Source organism: Podarcis raffonei, chromosome 5, assembly GCF_027172205.1.
Source record: "Podarcis raffonei isolate rPodRaf1 chromosome 5, rPodRaf1.pri, whole genome shotgun sequence".
NCBI classification, from domain to species: domain Eukaryota; kingdom Metazoa; phylum Chordata; class Lepidosauria; order Squamata; family Lacertidae; genus Podarcis; species Podarcis raffonei.
The window spans coordinates 39,653,327-39,673,210 of record NC_070606.1 but is presented as its reverse complement, the minus strand read 5'-3'; the positions used below and the strand labels follow the sequence as shown (position 1 = coordinate 39,673,210).

The 19,884-nt window shown below is 40.0% G+C and overlaps 1 protein-coding gene across 1 annotated transcript in view; it reads right to left on the bottom strand.

Moving 5' to 3' along the window:
- Positions 1-19,884, bottom strand: part of DNTT (DNA nucleotidylexotransferase) — a 97,744-nt gene that overhangs the window by 58,213 nt on the left and 19,647 nt on the right. The window contains exons 4-7 of the mRNA XM_053387412.1: positions 14,230-14,400; positions 13,505-13,576; positions 6,325-6,448; positions 3,268-3,400 (exon numbers count right to left, since the gene is read on the bottom strand). Coding sequence (XP_053243387.1) covers positions 3,268-3,400; positions 6,325-6,448; positions 13,505-13,576; positions 14,230-14,400 — 500 coding nt within the window. The remainder of the gene's footprint in view (positions 1-3,267; positions 3,401-6,324; positions 6,449-13,504; positions 13,577-14,229; positions 14,401-19,884) is intronic.

The following is a 19,884-nucleotide window of genomic DNA, read 5'->3' as shown; positions in this document are numbered from 1 at the left end:
ACTTCCTTAGTGACAGGTTTAAAGTCTTATGCTTCTTGTTTGGTATAAGGTGGTACCTACCTATTATTGTACTGCCGCAGTGCATAATATGTGGCAGCCACATTGATAACTCATAACATCATGTGCTGATTCTTAACACCTTTGCCAAAATGTGTCTACTGATCTGATTTGTTCAACAGCCTTAATAAATAAACAATAAAATGCATTCCCATTGACGGTGTGGGTGGAAAAGCAGGAGATATATTTAGTTTTTTATCACAGCTGTTCTAAATTTACACAAGACTTTCTGCTTTGCCATTTGTTTTTCAAAAATCACCCAGATACAAGTGTGATTGCTGAAGGCATTTTTATCATCTCCCAGCCTGGTACACCAGACACACACAAGCTAAAAGTTGCAAATCACAAGAGGGGGGGAAAGAACATTTTATTTCCACTACACATGCACAAGTAAAAGTACAACTTTCATGAAGGCTAATCCCAACCACATTTACTCATAAGTAGGGCAGGGGGAGATTAGATTCAGTTTGCATTGAAAGGCAAACCAGCCTAATTCGTACTTTTTGAAACAATAAGCAAAGCAAAGCACAGTCAGCCTTCAAAATTTGTGCTCCCGTTGATTATGCAATGCAGTTCTCCAGTCAAATAATGTGTACAAAAGTGCATATACTGGGGCAAAGATTGCACAAAAATGCATATGTTAGTGAAATTCATATACACAAATACATTGTAATAAGGGAAACTGCTTTGAAAAAAAGTGTATTATTAGGCAAAATGCCATGAAACATATGTACATTAGGAGAGATTCACACTGAAATACTAATGAATATTCATGATGGTGTTTTTTTTTTAAATCACAAGCTGGTATGGAAATGTGGACTGGAAAAATAAGAAACAACAATGACATATTTGCCCACGTCTACTCAGAAGTAAGAGGGACGCGGGTGGCTCTATGGTCTAAACCACAGGGCCCAGGGCTTGCTGATCGGAAGGTCGCGGTTCGAATCCCCACGACAGGGTGAGCTCCCGTTGCTCGGTCCCTGCTCCAGCCCACCTAGCAGTTCAAAAGCATGTCAAAGCGCAAGTAGATAAATAGGTACCACTCCAGCGGGAAGGTAAATGGCATTTCCGTGCGCTGCTCTGGTTTGCTAAAAGCGGCTTAGTCATGCTGGCCACATGACCCGGACGCTGTATGCTGGCTCCCTCGGCCGATAAAGCGAGATGAGCGCCGCAACCCCAGAGTCGGCCACGACTGGACCTAATGGTCAGGGGTCCCTTTACCTTTACTTTTACTCAGAAGTAAAGTCCACTGACTTCAGTAGTGATTACTTCTAGATAAGTGATTTCAGAATTATGGCCCAAGTCTGAAATCGTAAGCATGCATTCTGGGGAGTAAGTTCCAATGACTTCAGCTGAAAGATTAATACTTCACCTGAGAATTGTGAAGTGGTGCATTATTCACATAGCTTTCTAGATTCAGATTTACTTTGAACCTGCTCGCTTTCTGTACTTGATTCAGGCTGCAATGCACAAACCAATTAAGGCATTATATTTCAATGTAAATCTATTTTGGTGTTATTTACTGTCCATAGATTTGTGTTTCATATCTGCTTGCCATATTTTATTTGTTATGAATAAGAGCTAACCTGTGGCTGACATAAGCTGCATTTCACTTCAGGTCAGTGAAAAACCAGCTTGTTTTGTATGTAGGCATTTAAGAAAGTAGAAATGATTGGTTTGGTTAGAAATTGCCTCTGCTGAAAAGTTTTGTGGCTTCTGAACTGAGCAGTGTGGCCTGATAGCTGACTCATGTGAAAAGATGTAAAAAAAAAATGTGTCAGATTACTGTCAATAACCCATTTCCCTCCTTTTTTAAAAGGCAGTGACCTCTGGTTGAAGAACTAGCCATGTTTTATCTTATCACCTGAAGTCTCTGCCTCTCTGGAGTGACCTTTCATGTGAAGGAAATGTTGGCCAGAGAAGGAACCATACTTCAGCACTACTTAGGGACAATTAACATGACACTTTTGGAATAGTATAGCATGGAAAGTGGTTGAATGTTAAAATCAGTGCTGAAATTATTGCTGGATTTCTTCACCACAAACAAGATGACAGGTCAGTACCACCATGGAACAACTGGCAAAACATTAATTTCCAACTCTGACAAACACTTAGCTAAAACTCAGCTCTTTGCAAAGCAGAGATATACAGTTAAATCTGAAGATATAAAAATGCAACACATGGGCTGAACAGATTGCAGAGAACTATCTTAGCTTCTGCTGTCATGTTTTGTTGATGTGGCATGTGTAAGAACCTTGGGGAAGAAAGTTGGATGAGTAATATATGCTTCACTTTCATATAAATGTACTTCAAAAGGTACAAAACAGAAAAACAAACAGCAATCACGTCTTCACTGTGCTGATAAGACAGCAGATTTACAGAAAACACGCCCCTCTTTCTAATACAACTAGGAAACAATGATCCACCCATTAACAAACTGTCTTGGGCTTCAGATCAATTTTCCTGAAGTTTAATACTTTTGGGATTATCAGGCTACTAAGTAGTGTCTGTATTCCCTTGTCAAAAAAGCAATATAGGGGAGAAATCATTTAAATAACAGAGAAGCAATCCTAGGAATCACGCACATGTCTGAATAAAATATAACATTGCAGCAATAGACATATCTGTCTCAAAGAGGTCACTCCAGCCTTCAGAGCTGCTTCGAGAGTGTTGCCCTCAATCTGTCCTGCCTCTGAGACAGGTGTATGTGTTGCTTCTATACACTGCTAGGTATTTAGATTGAGGGCCAAAATAGACGTGATAGCTTCCCGCCGCTTGCCACAAAAGGGTTGGTTGAATCTATGTGAGCTTTCTAAGTGAACATGTGCAAAAACTCAACTGCACTTTTGCACAGTCCTTCTCCCCATCCCTCAACCTCCTCTGAGTCTTCCCCTCCCCATCCCCCCAGTGATGTAGGTACATGTGATCAAAGGATGAGAATTCTTTCCAGGAGGCAGTTGGAATCAGGGTGGTGATGGGTCCCTAAAACACAAATGCAACACCCTATGGGCAGTAGGGGCAGTAGAAACCTGGGCCATGGAAGCTTTTAATGACCTGGTTTTGGGAGCAGGGAAAGCTTTCTTGAGGCCTTGGAGGATGGACCGTATGTGAGATTGGTCCCAAGAGAGCTTTACCCCCCATGTCACCCTTTGGGACATGATGTCCCACAAATCAAAGGTGGCCAAAAGGCCCATGGTTCATTATACATACCTTCTGAAGCCACCAGTCAAAGTTACCAAAGCACTGGGGGAAAATCTCTGCACAGACTCCTTAACAATTAGGCTTGCTGCATCTGCCTCTGCCTTAGATACACAGCTAACAAGGTCTTCATAGTGCAGGAATCCTGAAAAGCAATTTAAGTTTGGTATAATGAGCAGAGTCTAGTGGACAACATATTAAGCTTGAAAATCTAGGAGGCCTAAGTTCAAGTCCCAGATGAAGCAGGGACTAATTGGATGTTGCTCAACTCACTGTCAGTCTTTGCTTGCCATCTAAGCTAAAAATTAGCTACCTCGTAGGCTTGGAATAATGATCATAATATATTATGGAAATGTACCAAGGCCAAAAAATAACTTTCACTAATAGTTCACTCACCATTGTTGTTTTCTAACCAAAAGCTGGCTGATATTCCATGAATATTCCATGGAATAAATATGTGTGTCAAATTTCCTGCAAAGTAGTTATATCATTGCAAGAAATTTCCCCTAAGCGACAGGAGTCAGTGAGATTTTGATCCTATGCTAAATGAGTGACATTTTTCAACTAAATGCAGACATTTTACCAGGAAAAAATATATTTTTAAAAAAGAATGCAGGGGAAAGGAAATATCCAAGATTTTGTTTTATTTCAAAGGAGACTATTTATTTTCTTATGTGACAATTCTGCGTGTCCTCTGTTTCAAAATAAAAGGTCCATTAAACATCACTGGAAGATACACAAGCTCCACAGGGTCAATCATTTTACAATATTTTAATCTGCCTGTCCCAGAAGGTTTCCTCATTCAGGCGGCTCAGATCCAAATACACAAACCTGCCGTGATGTTAAGATCTGCCATGCAGCCTTTCTACAAGTCCCTGCTTCCTATATTGAATGGGTGGGTAGAGTTTTCTCTAGTGATCTTTGTCTTTGGAAAGTTTCACAAAAAAAGACTTGTTTAGCACTGACGTTGCTATTCTTTGGGTGCCAGTGTGTTAGTTTGTTTCCAGATACAGTGGTACCTCGGGTTATATACGCTTCAGGTTACATACACTTCAGGTTACAGACTCCACTAACCCAGAAATAGTGCTTCAGGTTAAGAACTTTGCTTCGGGATAAGAACAGAAATTGGGCTCCGGTGGCGCGGCAGCAGCAGGAGGCCCTATTAGCTAAAGTGGTGCTTCAGGTTAAGAACAGTTTCAGGTTAAGAACAGACCTCCGGAACGAATTAAGTACTTAACCTGAGGTACCACTGTACAATGGATTCAATGATGCTTGCTTTGGTATGCAAGCATGCATAGGACTGCAGTGTTAAGAGTGATGCCTTGTTTTATTCAGGTTTTGTCCTTTTCCAGAGTTCTATCTGATTATTTTTGATTGGCTACTTTATACTGTTGGGGAAACTCAGCCAGATGGGCGAGGTTTCCTCCCATCCACACAAAAAGAGGATGTAAAAATATAGGTAATGATGTCGACTACAATAAGACCATCCTTGTTTTCAAAACAGAAAAGTCTTGAAGAATGAGATTTTTCCAGTTAAGGGGGAAATGTGGCTATCTGTACCTATTGTACTACAAGTGAGATGGGGGCAGCGTAGGAATAAGTATCTGAAAGAAATGGATGGGTAGCTCTGGTTAAGGAACTTGCACTTGGCACTCTCATGAGATCCATGGTTCAGATAATGCTCTAGGAGTCTTGCAACACTGAAAACACAAAGCAGGACTACAGAGTTTATGTAAAGATGAAAGGTAAAGGACCCCTAGATGGTTATCATAAGTCCAGTCAAAGGCGACTATGGGGTTGCAGTGCTCATCTCACTTTCAGGCCAGCATTTGTCCATAGACAGCTTTCCAGGTCATGTGCCCAGCATGACTAAACTGCTTCTGGTGCAATGGAACACCATGACAGAAACCAGACTGCATGGAAATGCAGTTTACCTTCCTGCCACAGCGGTACCTATTTATCTACTTGCACTGGTGTGCTTTCGAACTGCTAGGTTGGCAGGAGCTGGGATAGAGCAATAGGAGCTCACCCCATCATGCGGATTCAAACCACTGACCTTCCGATTGGCAAGCCCAAGAGGCTCAATAGTTTAGACCACAGAGCTGCCTGCGACATTTGAGAGCAGGGAGCCTTGGGGGGCAGAACACACAGGGGAAGATAGGGGCTGAAATTGTTCAGTGATTAGTTTTCATACAGAATAAACTCAATCCAAAAATTGCTTCTTTTTGAAACCAGACAAAGGGCCACTGAAACAGAAGGCCTCAAATAATAAGTCTATATTGTTGTACATATTATGTAAAAAGTATACATTTTTGGATATTTTATGCAAAATGAGAGGTAACCCACTGAGATGGTCAAACAGTTTTGAGTATGAAGTTTCATTTATAATTCTTCCTGAAAACTGAACCGACAGATATTGTAAAATTCCAGAGGCTAGGCCTTTGGCATAAATTCATCTAGAACTCTATTTTCTAGCTCGTGGTTGGCATTGAAGGACTGATGGTTAGGTTTTGATTTTGCTGAAGAAAAAAGTGAACATTTAAGTAAGATGGAAGGGAAGAAGAGAAGATTATCATCAAGACAAATAAAACAAATAAATGGCACATTCTCTCTGAGCACTGAGCTACCAAAGAAACAGAATTTGACTTATTTATAGCATAAAATCCAATTTATGTGATTCTTGTGCAGTTATTTTGTGGCTTAGAACAATATTTGTTGGCAATACTAATTTATTTCATTTTAACAAGAGAATGCTTCCTATCAAGATAATGTTTATTGAGATAAAATATGAAACATCTCATTTTCCAACCTAAAACCAATCAGGAGAGTTTTCTTTATATTACCTAGGATGATTGACCTTGTAATTTATCATGGGAAATAGAGATCTTCAAAACAAGCATGTTCTGGTAAAAAAATATTCAGCTTTATTACATATTCTGTGAATAGCCAATAAATATGTAAGACATATGTGGATGAAATAGATCATATTTTTACACTCATCAGTAATAGCTATTCTGATTCATGCTGCTTTCAAAACTTAACCTAGATTCCATGGTAACAGGATATTACCTGCTCTTTGCATTCTTGTCAGTTTTAAGTTCTTGTCGCATTTTACTTCTTCCAGTGTCCGGAAACCCATCCTGTACCACTTCTCAGATGTCTTCAGTCCCACTCCAAAAACAGAAGTGAAGAGCTACATAAAATGGAATGATGCTCAGTTTAATGATCTGTGGAGCTTTGGGATAGCTGTGGACAACAATGCTTCCATGTTTCCCTCTTTGGCATTTTAGCACAAAGGAAAGAGTCTCAACCCCATTGCCCCAACTCCATTGCAAATGATGACCACAGAGTTCATGTCTGGTAGGAGTCCATGAATTATGAAGATGGCAAACACTCTTAATGCTGTTGTACGCAGATCTTCAGATTTTCCAGCGTCAAACCTTTCTGCCACTCTTGGGACAGGATTCTCCTAATACACCTCGCCAATGGAAGCCCTGCCAAGGCAATTTTCCCCCTCTCCTCTCCCATGTGCCCCCTTCCCTGCACTTTGACATTGGCTCGAGGGTGTTGGAAAAGCCCCCAGAACAGCACATGGGGGGAAGAGGAAAAGGAGTATTGTCCTATCTGGCAAGCTACAATTCTTGCTCAGACAGAACATTGGGAAGGGTTTGGTGTTTAGACAGTATCATCAAGATATGCAAGCGGCCTTGGGACGACGCGACGAGACGACGAAAAGTGAGGGTTGGAGGCTGGCACCGCAGCAATTTAGGCTGCTGTACATGCCCCCTTGAAGGCACCTGGTTGGGTGCCTGGCCGCGGGCGTGGGCGCCAGCCAGGTGAGTGGGAGGCAGGGGGCAAACGCCCCCTGCTTGAGGCGGAGTCCGGCTCCCGGCCACAACCACTCCCCTCTCTTGCAGGGAGGAGAGTCTCTATCTGACTTTTAGAAGACATCTGAAGGCAGCCCTGTTTAGGAAAGCTTTTGATATTTGATGAATTGTTGTATTTTAATATTTTGTTGGAAGCCGCCCGGAGTAACTGGGGAAACCCAGCCAGATGGGCGGGGTATAAATATTAATATTATTATTATTAATTTCATTTAACAAAATGTATTAAAATAAATTATCTTCAGCTTTATGAAATGGTCATTTGGTTTTTCTTCTTTAGGGATAGCAATAACAAAGACCTAATATTGATGATATATTGGATGTTGAATCAGATTGTGGGTGTGGCAGGAAAGGCCTACATTGTGGGTTGCCCCAAGCTAGTCTTCTTTCCTGAGCATGCTGAGAAGGTGAACTGGGAGATAAATCTCTTGTGTCACCAGTTTTCAGAGTCTTCAGGTGTCTCACCTGCTTTTTCACCTGTAAGCTGCTACCAATAAAGTTGTGGCCTGTTTAACCAAGACATGTGTCCATCATCATCCTTCTCCTTTCTCTTTCTCTCTCTTTTCCTTCTGGTGTGGTGTTCTATACAGTGGTACCTCAGGTTAAGAACTTAATTCGTTCTGGAGGTCCGTTCTTAACCTGAAACTGTTCTTAACCTGAGGTACCACTTTAGCTAATGGGCCCTCCCACTGCCACCACGCCACCGCCGCACAATTTCTGTTCTCATCCTGAAGCAAAGTTCTTAACCCAAGATACAATTTCTGGGTTAGCAGAGTCTGTAACCTGAAGCGTCTGTAACCTGAAGTGTCTGTAACCCGAGGTACCACTGTACATAGCATGCTGAGTGTTAAAGTTTAGGCTTATTATAAGGTATTGTAAGTTTAAGTTAAGTATGCTGCAACTGGATTTCTTATGGACAGTGCCAACCCTGAAGGTATTGAATTTGTGACTATTACGCTCATTTGTCTTCAGTAGCAGTAAAGCTCTGCTGGATGAAATATAATTGCCTCTGGTCTAATTTTTGGGAATCCTGCAACATGTTTAAGTTTTTACTCTGCTAACTATACAGTGGAATCTACTCTGGATCAATATTGAGTAGAATTCCATGACAGTTCTGGGCACAACAAAGCACTGGTAAACAGAACTGGACCAAATGTATTTACTTCAGGACTGTCTGCTGTGCAAAGTGACTCATAAATTAAATAAACAAAACTCACTAACTTATGTACGAGAACTTCAAGTCTTGCACTGAGCGGAAGGGTTGAACTAGTTAGCCACAAAAGTTTTACCAACTCTATGATTCTATCAGATATTCAAGAAACATCATATTCAGATCAGATATTCTGGCTAGGTAGCCAGAAATAGGCACTACCCACTGGGAGCTTCTCCTGCGCAAGTCTTACAGAAATGAACAGGACTTATTCAATAGCACATCCATACCCTTGTCTGAGTCTTATTCCTTCCATTCTCTGAAGGTTTTACAGGAGAAAAGTCCTGGTGGATTATTCCAAATAATGCGTTTGACTAATTGACAATTGCTATACTAATATTTTTATAGGAAAAGTGAAGTGCAGCAAACATTTCCAGATATGAATCCTACATGAACAATGCACTTCTATATATATTTTATCAATGTGGTGTTTCCTCAATGCTTCACAGCCATTCATTTGATTTGAGAACTGTCTGTAAAGTCCCATTATCATTCTCTTCCTAGTGAGTCCAGTCTTTGAAACATGGACCATGCTAATTTTATCTTGTCTTTCTAATGAGACTATTTTTTTAAGCAATTATGATAAAGAAAAGAAGGGGATGGAAATCCTGGACAATTTAAAATACATATTACTCAACATTTAAGATATAAAGAGTGAAATTACCTACTCTTTGTGGACAGCTTTCTGTTTATAAGGAAGAGTAATTGTATTTTGTAATCTCATTTTTCAAAAATTATTTAGATTCTTATCTATTAATTTTTAGTACTTTGTTTGCTTAGCAGTGTTTTAATAGGACCTAGAGGATTCAAAGAAGTTGTATTAGTTCTTGTGTAAAGATTAGAATGGTTTTCTTTTTTATATAAAAAATGGGCTATCAATGATAGTAAAAGGAAACAAAATTAAAAACTTTTCTTCCTCTAAAGAATATTGTCTCTTTTAAAACTGTGAGTCGTTAGATTCACTGATAACTGTCTTTCTGTTAGTGAGTAGCTTTACCTGCACTTATGCTTCAGGACAAAGAAATTTCCTTTGAAATTAGTCTCAAAGGAGCCAACTAAACTTACTCACAAGTAAAAATGAATCCTGACTTGTGCTTCTGCTTTCTGCACCTTCAGTAAGATGGGATGGAGAAACTTGCACATCTCCCCAAAACCTGATGTTCAGATTAGTATGAATTTTGTACATCTTATCACAAATTTGTAAGTTTCCATTGTGCCATCCTTGGGGCCAGTCAGCCTTTAGCTCCTGGAGGCGGGCCAGAGTGAAGACTTCTCCACTCAGGTCCACCACCCAGGCTCCACTCCCACCCTCAGCTTGACCCTGATTGGGAAAATTCCAACATCAGGATGGCAGCCAGCCGGGGAGGCGTTCCAATGGCAGGCCACCATGGTGAAGTCAATTTGACCATCAGCTGTATGAGGGGCTGCCGTGCTGGGCTGCAACCACCGCCTACCTTCCAGACCAGGTAAGAGGCCATTACCAGAAGAACAAAAATCAGAAGTCAATTGTGAACAAACACCTGTACAAATTCATTTACAAGAACAAGCAGGCTGAAATACCATTCAGCACCCGCTTGTGGCACAGATGCCTAGGACAGAGAACTCCAGGGGCCATAGAGGAGTTCACAAAGCAAAATTCAGCAAAGGAGACGAGGAGACACTGGAGTGTAGGGCATGTGCTGTATAAAAGTGAAAGCACCCTTCTTCCCAAAAGCATCCAAAGCAAGATTACTCATTCTTTGGAAAGTATCCACAGTGACATTTGTGAACCCAAGAGGACTCACATGCCAAGTGGGAGCAAATACCTGGTGACCTTCATGGAAGACTATTCCAGGCACACTGTCACGTCTCTCGTGAAGCAGAAAAACGAGATGCTTGAAAAATTATCAGAGCTTATGGCAGCACCCAGAAACAAGTTTCAATGGAAGCGGCAAATACTCTGCACAGACAATAGGAGGAATACAAAGGAAAGGAAGTGAAAGCCTATCAACAGGAACAGGATACGAAACACTAGAGAATCATGCCATGGCCATCTGCTGGATTTGGAATTGCAAGGGATGATACTTTTTCCTTCCTGTCAGGCAGCAAAATGTATTGGACTGGCCCTGCAAAACTAGCATGGCAATGGGTGCCTGGTGTTCAACTGGAACAGCTAAAGGTTTTGCCAAGAGAGGGAAAATGTTGAAATTTCATCCTGCAAAGTAATCTCAAATCTGCCCAACAATGAGGCCAGGAAGCAGAAAGAGGCAACAGCAGGAGAGAACCAAAACCTTCACAATGATAAGACATAGATGCTCACCCTGTTGCTACCTGGACGGAAAACTATAGGATGTAAATGGACATTTAAAATAATATGCAGTGCAGAAGAGGTGTTCCGTTTATAGATTTGTGGCCAAAGAATATGATGAAACATTCATCCGAGTTGTAAAGCACATCACTATAAAAGCACTCCTAAGTGTGGCAGCTAGAAGGGGGATGCAAATCAAGGACCTAGGCATAAATATTGCCTTCTTGCCTGGTGTCATAAAGGAAGACACTTACATGGACCAGCCACCCCATTTAAAGGAATTAAAGGACAAGAACCTCATGTGTAAACCTCAAAAGAGTGTCTATGGAATTAAACTGGCTGCTGGAGCATGGAATGAGAAAATAAATGAAGTACTTACCAAGAAATGATTCCTACAAGGTAAAACCAATCCAAACTTGCACTCCAGAAAACAGGAGAATAAATGGGCATATGTGGGCTGCTTTTACATTGTTGATATAATGATTTGCTTTTAACAAAAGAGAGACAAGCAATGGGATAATATGCAAATCAAATCAACATTTTGAAATGAAAGACCTGGGAAACATCACAAATCACTCTAGCATCCAGATGGAAGGAAAGGAGGACAGGAGCTTTAATTGGAAACAAAAATATCACAATGATACTGGGACATTTCAGCTTGAAAAAGATACAAAGGTCCACTCCAGATTGTAACTATTTTGTGGAAGGAATTCAGTCACATACCAGCAAATTTAGGTTTGCACAATTAAAGTAGATTCAGGTACTCTGGCACCCTTGCACTACAATGTACAAGTAAAAAAGCAAGGAAACTGATGGGGAAATGTGCTAGAAAGTGTGGGACAACAACAATGGATTGATGGAAAGTCATATAATTTCCACACGAACAAATCAGAACCATTGCTCAATCAACAGCAGACATCACAGAACCTCCATGCAAGCTTTGTGCAGAACAAATCAGGATGAATGCTCAAGTGAGGTACTCAAACAAAGTGAAAACCACCATAGAAGTAGGATGAAGTAGGCACCACTTCAAGCTCCACACAACAACCTCTCCTGTCATCCTTTCAGTAACAGGCAGCAACATGCAGCATTGATTAGCAACACAACCCTGCCCAGCCCAGTCCACTGTCCACTACTGATGCTGTTACATCTATAGGGATAGATCTGGAGCTGCAGTGATGTTGTGTAGGAAGAGTCAGAGCACAAAGTGACTGGAATGCAGTGAAAACAGGGATATGGTAGCCAAGGGGAAAAAATCCACATGAAATTGCAACTGCAAGCAACTGTAGATTAAAAGAGAATTGGACATGTGGAGGCTGACTAGGCTGGGGGTGCCACCACTCTCAAGTCCACCAACATGGGGAAGGAACTATTAGCTGGACCAGTTGAAAGGACGCAACTGATGCATCTCCCTCAATGGAAGAATAATATGTGGCAGGTGCAAAAGCACATCAAGAAGCCATTTAGATTAAATTTAAGATTGGATAGACCTGAACCAATATCAGTGTTCAAGCACAATCAAGAGTCCGAAAAGGTTTAGCAGGCATTAACAAGAAATTGTTGACATTCAGTATTGTTCACCTGAAGAAAAGATTGCAGGTGTGCTCTGGAATTTACAGAAGAATGGTACACCTACCATTGAAAAGGGATGCAGAAGAAGTTACAATGTGCAAAGCGATTCAGATCATTGGTCTTCAGTCCATGGGTTGGGACCTATTATTAAGCGATAGCTTGATATAAAGTGAGTCTTGGTTGCAGTACTACCATCATATAGATAGATGATTAAAAAATTAAGAAATGGGTCCCCAAAGGCATGTTTGGGTTAAAGGTGAGTTCCTGGTCAGAAAAGGTAAACAAAAAACAAAAACTACTGATCAATGTATACTGTCTATGAACATATTTTGTTCCTTCCCAACAGTAGGTGGAGTTGTAACGTATCCTGTGAGTTGGCTAGTGCTTGTTTGTTTCTCTTTTTTCTCTGATCCAAGCATCTTCCTTTCTATCTTTTTGCTCCTTTCGTTCTTCTGATGTCAAGCTATGCAATGCTACTTACAGTTTCTGGTTGTAGTAAACTATTTGTAGAATGAAATTCTGTTACATGTCTGTGTGTGTGTCATTTTTTCACAGCTGTATTACCACCCCACAAACTGTTCACAATCTACATTTTCTACATGAGGAAAATAAGTGTGGTGTAATTGTTCTGAATTTTTTTTAAATATATATATTAAAAAACCTGGAAATCATACTCAGTTTCTTCTTAATATCCATTTCCTCCAAATCCAACTAACCTCTATGTGTGAGGAGAGAAAATGTTGCTCAGTTGTACAAATGTTGACATATATAATTTGGACAGTCATAAAATCCTTCTTTGATGCCAGGATTCATGTGTAAATGTCAAAATTCACCAGACTTTGAGCATTCATTGTAACATATTTTATATAATAACTTTGTATGTCAGTCACCTCAGAATAACTTTGGCCCTGAAAGGTGGCATTGAAATACTGTACTGGCAATATATATATATATATATATATATATATATATATATATATATTAAAAATCTAAATTAACATTTAATATTTGTTTTCTTATAGTTTCCATCTAGTAATTCTTACAGGATTGAGAACTTGAATAGACATGTGATGCTCCTTTGCCTGTAAAAGCTATTTCATTTGTTTCAACAGAGAGAACATGTACACTTAAGCAGTCATTTTCTTATTTGATCCATTGACTGAAATAATAAGATTTCCCTTCATGTCTGAAACCAAGCAATTGTGCACATTGAATGGAAAGGAAGGCAACACATTAGGGGGCGAGCTAGAAGATCAATTCTATGTGCAAAAAAAGAAAAGAGCAAAATAGACTTACTTTTATTGATCTATAGTTTTCACTGTTTAACACAGCATTCACTCGAGGACTCTCCCCATCTTCTATTATATCCTGTATATATGAGATGCATACAGATCTTTATTGTAGAAAGGTTTTTTTATAGGGTTTGTTTATAGGAGAATAAAGTCTGATGAGGTCATGTTTACAAACTTAACTTCTAAAAGCTTGGCAGTTTTCTTTTAAGATGAAGGCTGCCATAGATGCCAATTCCCTGGGCCATGGGTACCCAAACACCCACAAAATTCCCCATGAAGAGGCCAGGCACCCACAAATTTCAGTGCCAGGGCCATGCATGCTGCACAGTCGCGGGGCCAAGTTGGCACCCCTGAAGGCTGCAGTCTAAGTCGTGGAGTCAGGAGAGCTGAAAATAATGCCAATATATTCTACAGCTGGCAAACAATGTCCCCCCTTTGGTTCCAGATAGGACATAGGTAGACAAGTCTAAAAAGCCTAGGCGTTAACTCAATTCTGACCAAACTAAGTCTCCTATATATATTTTGCTCTAGGAGGCTTAGCTTGGTCAGAATCAAGTTATCGCTAAATGCATTGTCCAGCGTTTGTAGCCTTCATTTAATTGGGTTTATTATTCATCCCACAATACCTGTTCTTTAATTGTTTTCCACCTTCAATCGACAATCCTGCTAACATCAAAACACTAAAAAGACAATGTATCTGTGTGTGTTTTTAAAGGCATTATAACTTACCTCTATGATCGCTTTGACTTGTTCTCCCATCCAAGGCAATCCTTCAACATCACTTACTCTAACGACAGCAAAAGGAAGAAATTTCAACACAGAAGCAGCTCTCCTAAATGCAAGGCAATGCCCTTCATCTTCTCTGAACTCATAGTTTTCAGCCAGTACTTCAAACGCATCCTTGATGGGGCAAGGAATGAGGACAGAAGCAGAGAATGAGTTGTTAAAAAACTGACACTCATCCATTCCATACACAGAAAGTTTAAAACTTGCAAGCTGATGCACAGACTTCCTTAGACGGCAGTAAATGTAACGTAGCTAGTAACTGTCTGTGACATTTTGCTCTTAGGTACACTTAATAAAAGGACCTTTCCATGAACTGCTTTGTGGCTTTTTGACCTAAAGAGCATTAGGTGACATATCACCACCAATTTGACCAAAACACCAGAGGCAGGAAAGGTGAAATGTTGCAGTTTCTGTAATACTGAAAAATCTGCCCAAATCCTCTTTGACAAGTATGTCATGGTGTGACATCTTTGTTTCTTCAAAACAATTGAGGGGGGGAAATGGTGGATGAGGGGGAAGAGTCAGTAGGTACAAAAATTGATCTGGGGCTCTTATATATTGAGCATTGGTCCTGATCTGCTTTCACAGTTCTTGTCTTTATTAAGCATGCATTCTGGTTTCTTTTACAAGAAGGCTATATGGCAAGGAGCATTCACACTGAAGTCATTTCCACATCATCTCCCTAACCACACAGAGTCCATTTCTTTTTTTAAAGTGGGCTCGTTTTGCTAGGACAAAGGAGTGCTTTAATCTACTAACTGCACAAACCTCCCACAAAATGGTAATAGTCTGGAGGTGCCCAGGGAAGTGCCCAACGAAGGGAATGAGGAATATAAACAAGCACAGCCTGGGTACTTCTTTCCTTTTCTTTGATAGGTTTCCAACTTCAGGCTAGCAGTTTAAATGGAAACACTTCTTTGCAAGATGATGGGCACTTTCTAATGAAAAGTTATAGGCTGCATTTCAGCTAGCTGAAGACCTTTCATTAAAGCTCAATGTGTTTTATGAGTCAAACTTATGTGAGCACTGTTGTGTTCAGTGGAAACTACTCCCAAGGAAACTATACATAGAATGATGTTGTTCTGATCCTAATACATTGGTTGTTATCATGTAGTACTGCTGTTTGGGAAGGGAGTGAATAAATAATGGCTTGACACAGCTGCTTCCATTTTTGGACTATGGGGTTATGGGGGCTTTCATTATTAGTTCCTTCACCTTCACTTCAAAATTTACCACTACATGACCGTGGTTTTGTGTTAACTGGTCCTCCAATGGACCTAAGAGTGTTGTCACATCTTATCTAATAACATCTGACAAGCCTAATGGTATCTTGATTGTTAGACCCCTTTTTTACAATTAAAGCAAGAAAACTCAACCAAAGATCTGTCTTCTACACAGACCTTTAACAGCCATTGTTCTCAGTGGACAATATAATGTGCTGTCTCAGTTCAGTAAACGTGTTATCTTGGCAAATGTGAGTTTGGAGAAATGCATTTGCCAAGATAACATCTTGTTGCCGCCTCAAACTAATTTGGGAGTCCAGTTTGGGTCACTGAAATGCAAGGAAAGTTCGCAAATGTCAAATCCTTTCCTGTTAAAGTGTACCGGACTAAGACGGTGCATTATGTCTGTTGACAACAATGTATGTTATGTTCACTCATTGTTGAGTTATGTTTTCATTGCGGGGGGGGGGAATAACCCAGATAACGCCAGGCTTGTCAGATATTAGGCAAGACATGACAAGAATCTTAGGTCTGATGAGAAAACAAAAGCACAAACCAAAAATGTCTAGGGCACACTGTAACACCTGGCAAAGTTAGATAACATACTGAAATGTTCAAGTGGCAGATCAATGTGTGTGTTTCTTTCAAAAAAAACAAAAAAACCTTGGCTTTTAAAACTTTTTAAAAATACTAGTCTCTCTTAAGATAATCAGTGTTTGAAACAAAGTACTGAAGTGTCACAAAGTTCACTGAATTTCTGAACTACACCAGAAAGAAGTTCTCATAATTGCCAGGTAAGATGAATGTAAATTAAGTTCATTCTGGGGCAGTCTCTTATGTTCTTCTGTCAGAGGATGCTGGGAATTGTAGTTCAGCGACATCTAGAGGGCCATTGGTTAGCCACCTCTATTTTAACTCTTTGCCCCATCCCAGTCCCAACTAGGACCCCTCACCCTATAGGAGGGAAACTCACCAGCCCCAAGGGCACCAGCTATTCATAAAATAAAGAATGAACTGTAGAAAAGCAGACAACATGACAAATGTCATGTCTAGTTTGGCTCTGGTACACTATTCATCCAAACCATGTTGTTTACCTTGAATGGTAAAATATGACTTCTGCAAATTGCAGTATAAGAACTAGATTACAGAACACTTTGAAAATAAAATGAAAACTCTTATTTAAGCTTGTTTCTGTCTCTTTCACATACTTAGAAATAATCGGCTTTCCCCTACGCATTTGACACCTGTTTTCCCTTCCATCATAGAAAAACATGGCAGATGTTTCACTCAGAGAGCATATTATGTTTTGGGAAGTCTCATTTGCCTCCCTCTGCTATTTTGCACTTGCAGTCAAGGTAGAAGAAAGTTGATCTTGCTACATTTTGACCCAAATACCTCTGTTTGTAACTAAACTGCCTGTGTGGGTGTGTATTGAACCTCAAACATTTGTAGGGTCTTTCCTTGAGGAATGCATTATTACAATGCCTTTAAAAAAAATTCCGATTCACATATTACCCTCTTAATGAGGAAACACATGTAATAAAGACCTGCCCTGTCTGTACTAGCCACTGGAAGGAAGGAGCAGATGCAGTCCTCCAGATGCCAACGCAAGTAGAAATGGCTGGGAAATGCATCCAAGCACACTCATGCTTGCTTCACCTTGCCAGATGCTCTTGGCAAATCATGAGTTCACCAGCTGCTGTTGCTGCTACTGACTCACCTTCCACGAGCTCTATTATATTCCTATTTGCTCTTGCAGCGATTGCTTCCTCCTGAGCAAATGAGAATATTACCGTCACCCCTTCCAATATAACTTCATGTAGAGCACAGAGAGGAGAAAGTATTGCTGACAATTTTATTCTCCCTTTGGATTATGATTACCAACCAGCGGGGGGGGGGGGATAGCCTGTCTGTTAAAATGAAATGGGCCTCTTGTCAGATTTGTGTGTGTGTAGAAGCCATAATTTCGGTCTAGTTGCCAGACGTTTTTGCGGAGAGGTCTCTCTTCTTCTTCTTCTTCTTCTTCTTCTTCTTCTTCTTCTTCTTCTTCATTTTTTAGCATTACAAACATCCATTGAAATAAAACATTCAGAAACCAAAGCGCGGCTTCCTGCAGTCAATCGGAAGCCCATTCGGACATTCGGCTTCCAAAAATTGTTCACAAACTGGAACAGTCACTTCCAGGTTTGCGGCGTTCAGGAGCTAAAACATTTGAGAACTAAGCTGTTCGAAAACCAAGGTATGACTGTATCATGGAGAAGAGTTATCTGGAGGCAGAACTTTTTCAAATAACGCCAGTGCATTATAGGTGTAGCAAAGGACATCATGGTTCGTACAAGAAATACTGAAAGCTGCCTTAAAGAACAAAGGCAATCTAAGTGAAAAAAAGAAAGAGAGGGAAAGCAATGGCCCAGTCACGTTGCACTTGCTTAAGCTATCAAGATAAATGATAGAAAGCATAATGCCATTGCTATTTTAGGTAGGCTACTCCTTGCTTTCTGCTAGTGGGTGGACAGGACTTGAGGGAAAATGTGTTACTGCCTTAAACTGAGAAGAAAACTAAAATGCCACGTCTACTCAAACATTCTTGACAGTCAGCTAAAAGATGTCATCAAAGCCTTCATTTCAGTGATGTTTTCATTACTCTGTGTTTTCTCCAACTACCCAAGAGCTCATTAAGACATTTTAAATAAACAATCAGACTAACGTTTGAATATGTATTCCCCCTTAAACAAACCACTGCCAGCAAACGCTGAAAGAAATTGTAGGACTGCCTTTTCCCTGTAAGACACATTTTGGCATGTTTTGATTTATTTGCTCAGGATTAGAATAAAATAAAAATCTGCTTCACCACCTCTATCTCTTCTCACTGCCATGTAATCAGAATGAAGGGAGAAGGGAAGCACTGCTAACTGTTTGGATTTAACAAATATTTAATTGGCTTGTATCCTAGTAGGATACCACATCAGTATATGATACCGATAATTTTTACTGTTAGCCTGCCAGAAACATCCTAATAAAAAGGATATCTTCCACACTGTGTATTAAAAAGCAACATAGCCAAACATCTTAATAAAAAGGATATCTTTCATACTGTGTATTAAAAGCAACATTTACATTAATCTAGTACAGAGGAGAACCCCAGATTCCTGCAGTGCTGTAATATTTCTGGTCCATTCATCACTTCCAAGTGATTTTAATTAGTTGCAAAGTTGATCCAGTTTTCACCTCTTATAAAAGCATTTTACAGATGTTTCCAACTCTAGAAGTTGGCAATAAAAAGATTACAGTTTCTGTTTTTGGTGTTAACTATACAACTAAACAAAACTGCATACTTGTCATTTGCATATTTTTTAACTGCAGAGGAGAAAATGGCCACAAAGTCAGCACCAACCGTACGTCAGAGGGGGAAAGCTTTCCATAAACAAATCAGAAACAAATACAAACTGAATTCCAAAACTGCATAGAAGTTTGCAGAAATAGATCTCAAGACTTTGTCAATCATTTCTTTCATAGGCTACTTTCCCGGTGGATTGGGTCCCTCGCACAGGACCTTCCACATTCAGAGCAAGCAACTTCTACATAGTGCTAAGGTTCACAGAGACCATCTATTACTTTATTGTTTCAACACATCAGTTTGTGAATTTCTCTTCCCTAAACACTTTCTACACTACAAATAAAATGTTATTTAGAAGATATTGACACCAAGTTGTCAGATTTAAACTGCATTAAAAATAATTTACTTGTTTACCAAAGTCAGTGACACAACAGACACTTTTAGGGATGGGGGCAAAATAATGAAATGCTACGGTAATAGGAAAAAAGAACAATCTCCCATCACCCACATACCGGATATAGTAAGGCAATTGGTATTCAGTCTATAGTCAAACATCCACTTTCTTATTCTCATGAGTAATGGCCCAAGGCCAGTACAATTCAAAAACTGTTTGTAATGAACCTCAGGATTGCTCCGCCCTTTGTGCCAGCCTTAACTACTTTCTGTTCTCAGAATTAAATTGTATTTGTCTATAAGAAAAATGTCCTTCTGCATTTTATTGCAGTTCAGTATTAATATTCTAAGCTAACCAACCTTCTTGAAGGGTTGGGGAGAGAATAACAATGTTTGTTTTGGCTCATAAAAATCACACTGCAGGCTTGAGCTGTGCCTTATGGAAAGAGACAGGAATGCAACAAGGTCTTGGTGCTTTAATGTGTGAAGAATCCTTTGCTCGGAGAGGGTAGCCAGTGACCATGTTACTGATTTATTACAGAAGCAGAGAAAGAAATTAAAGACTCTCCAGATGAAAACTACCATGTGATTTTACACTCTCGGACATTTATTAATCCTTCATCACGCAAGAAGACACATGGGGCT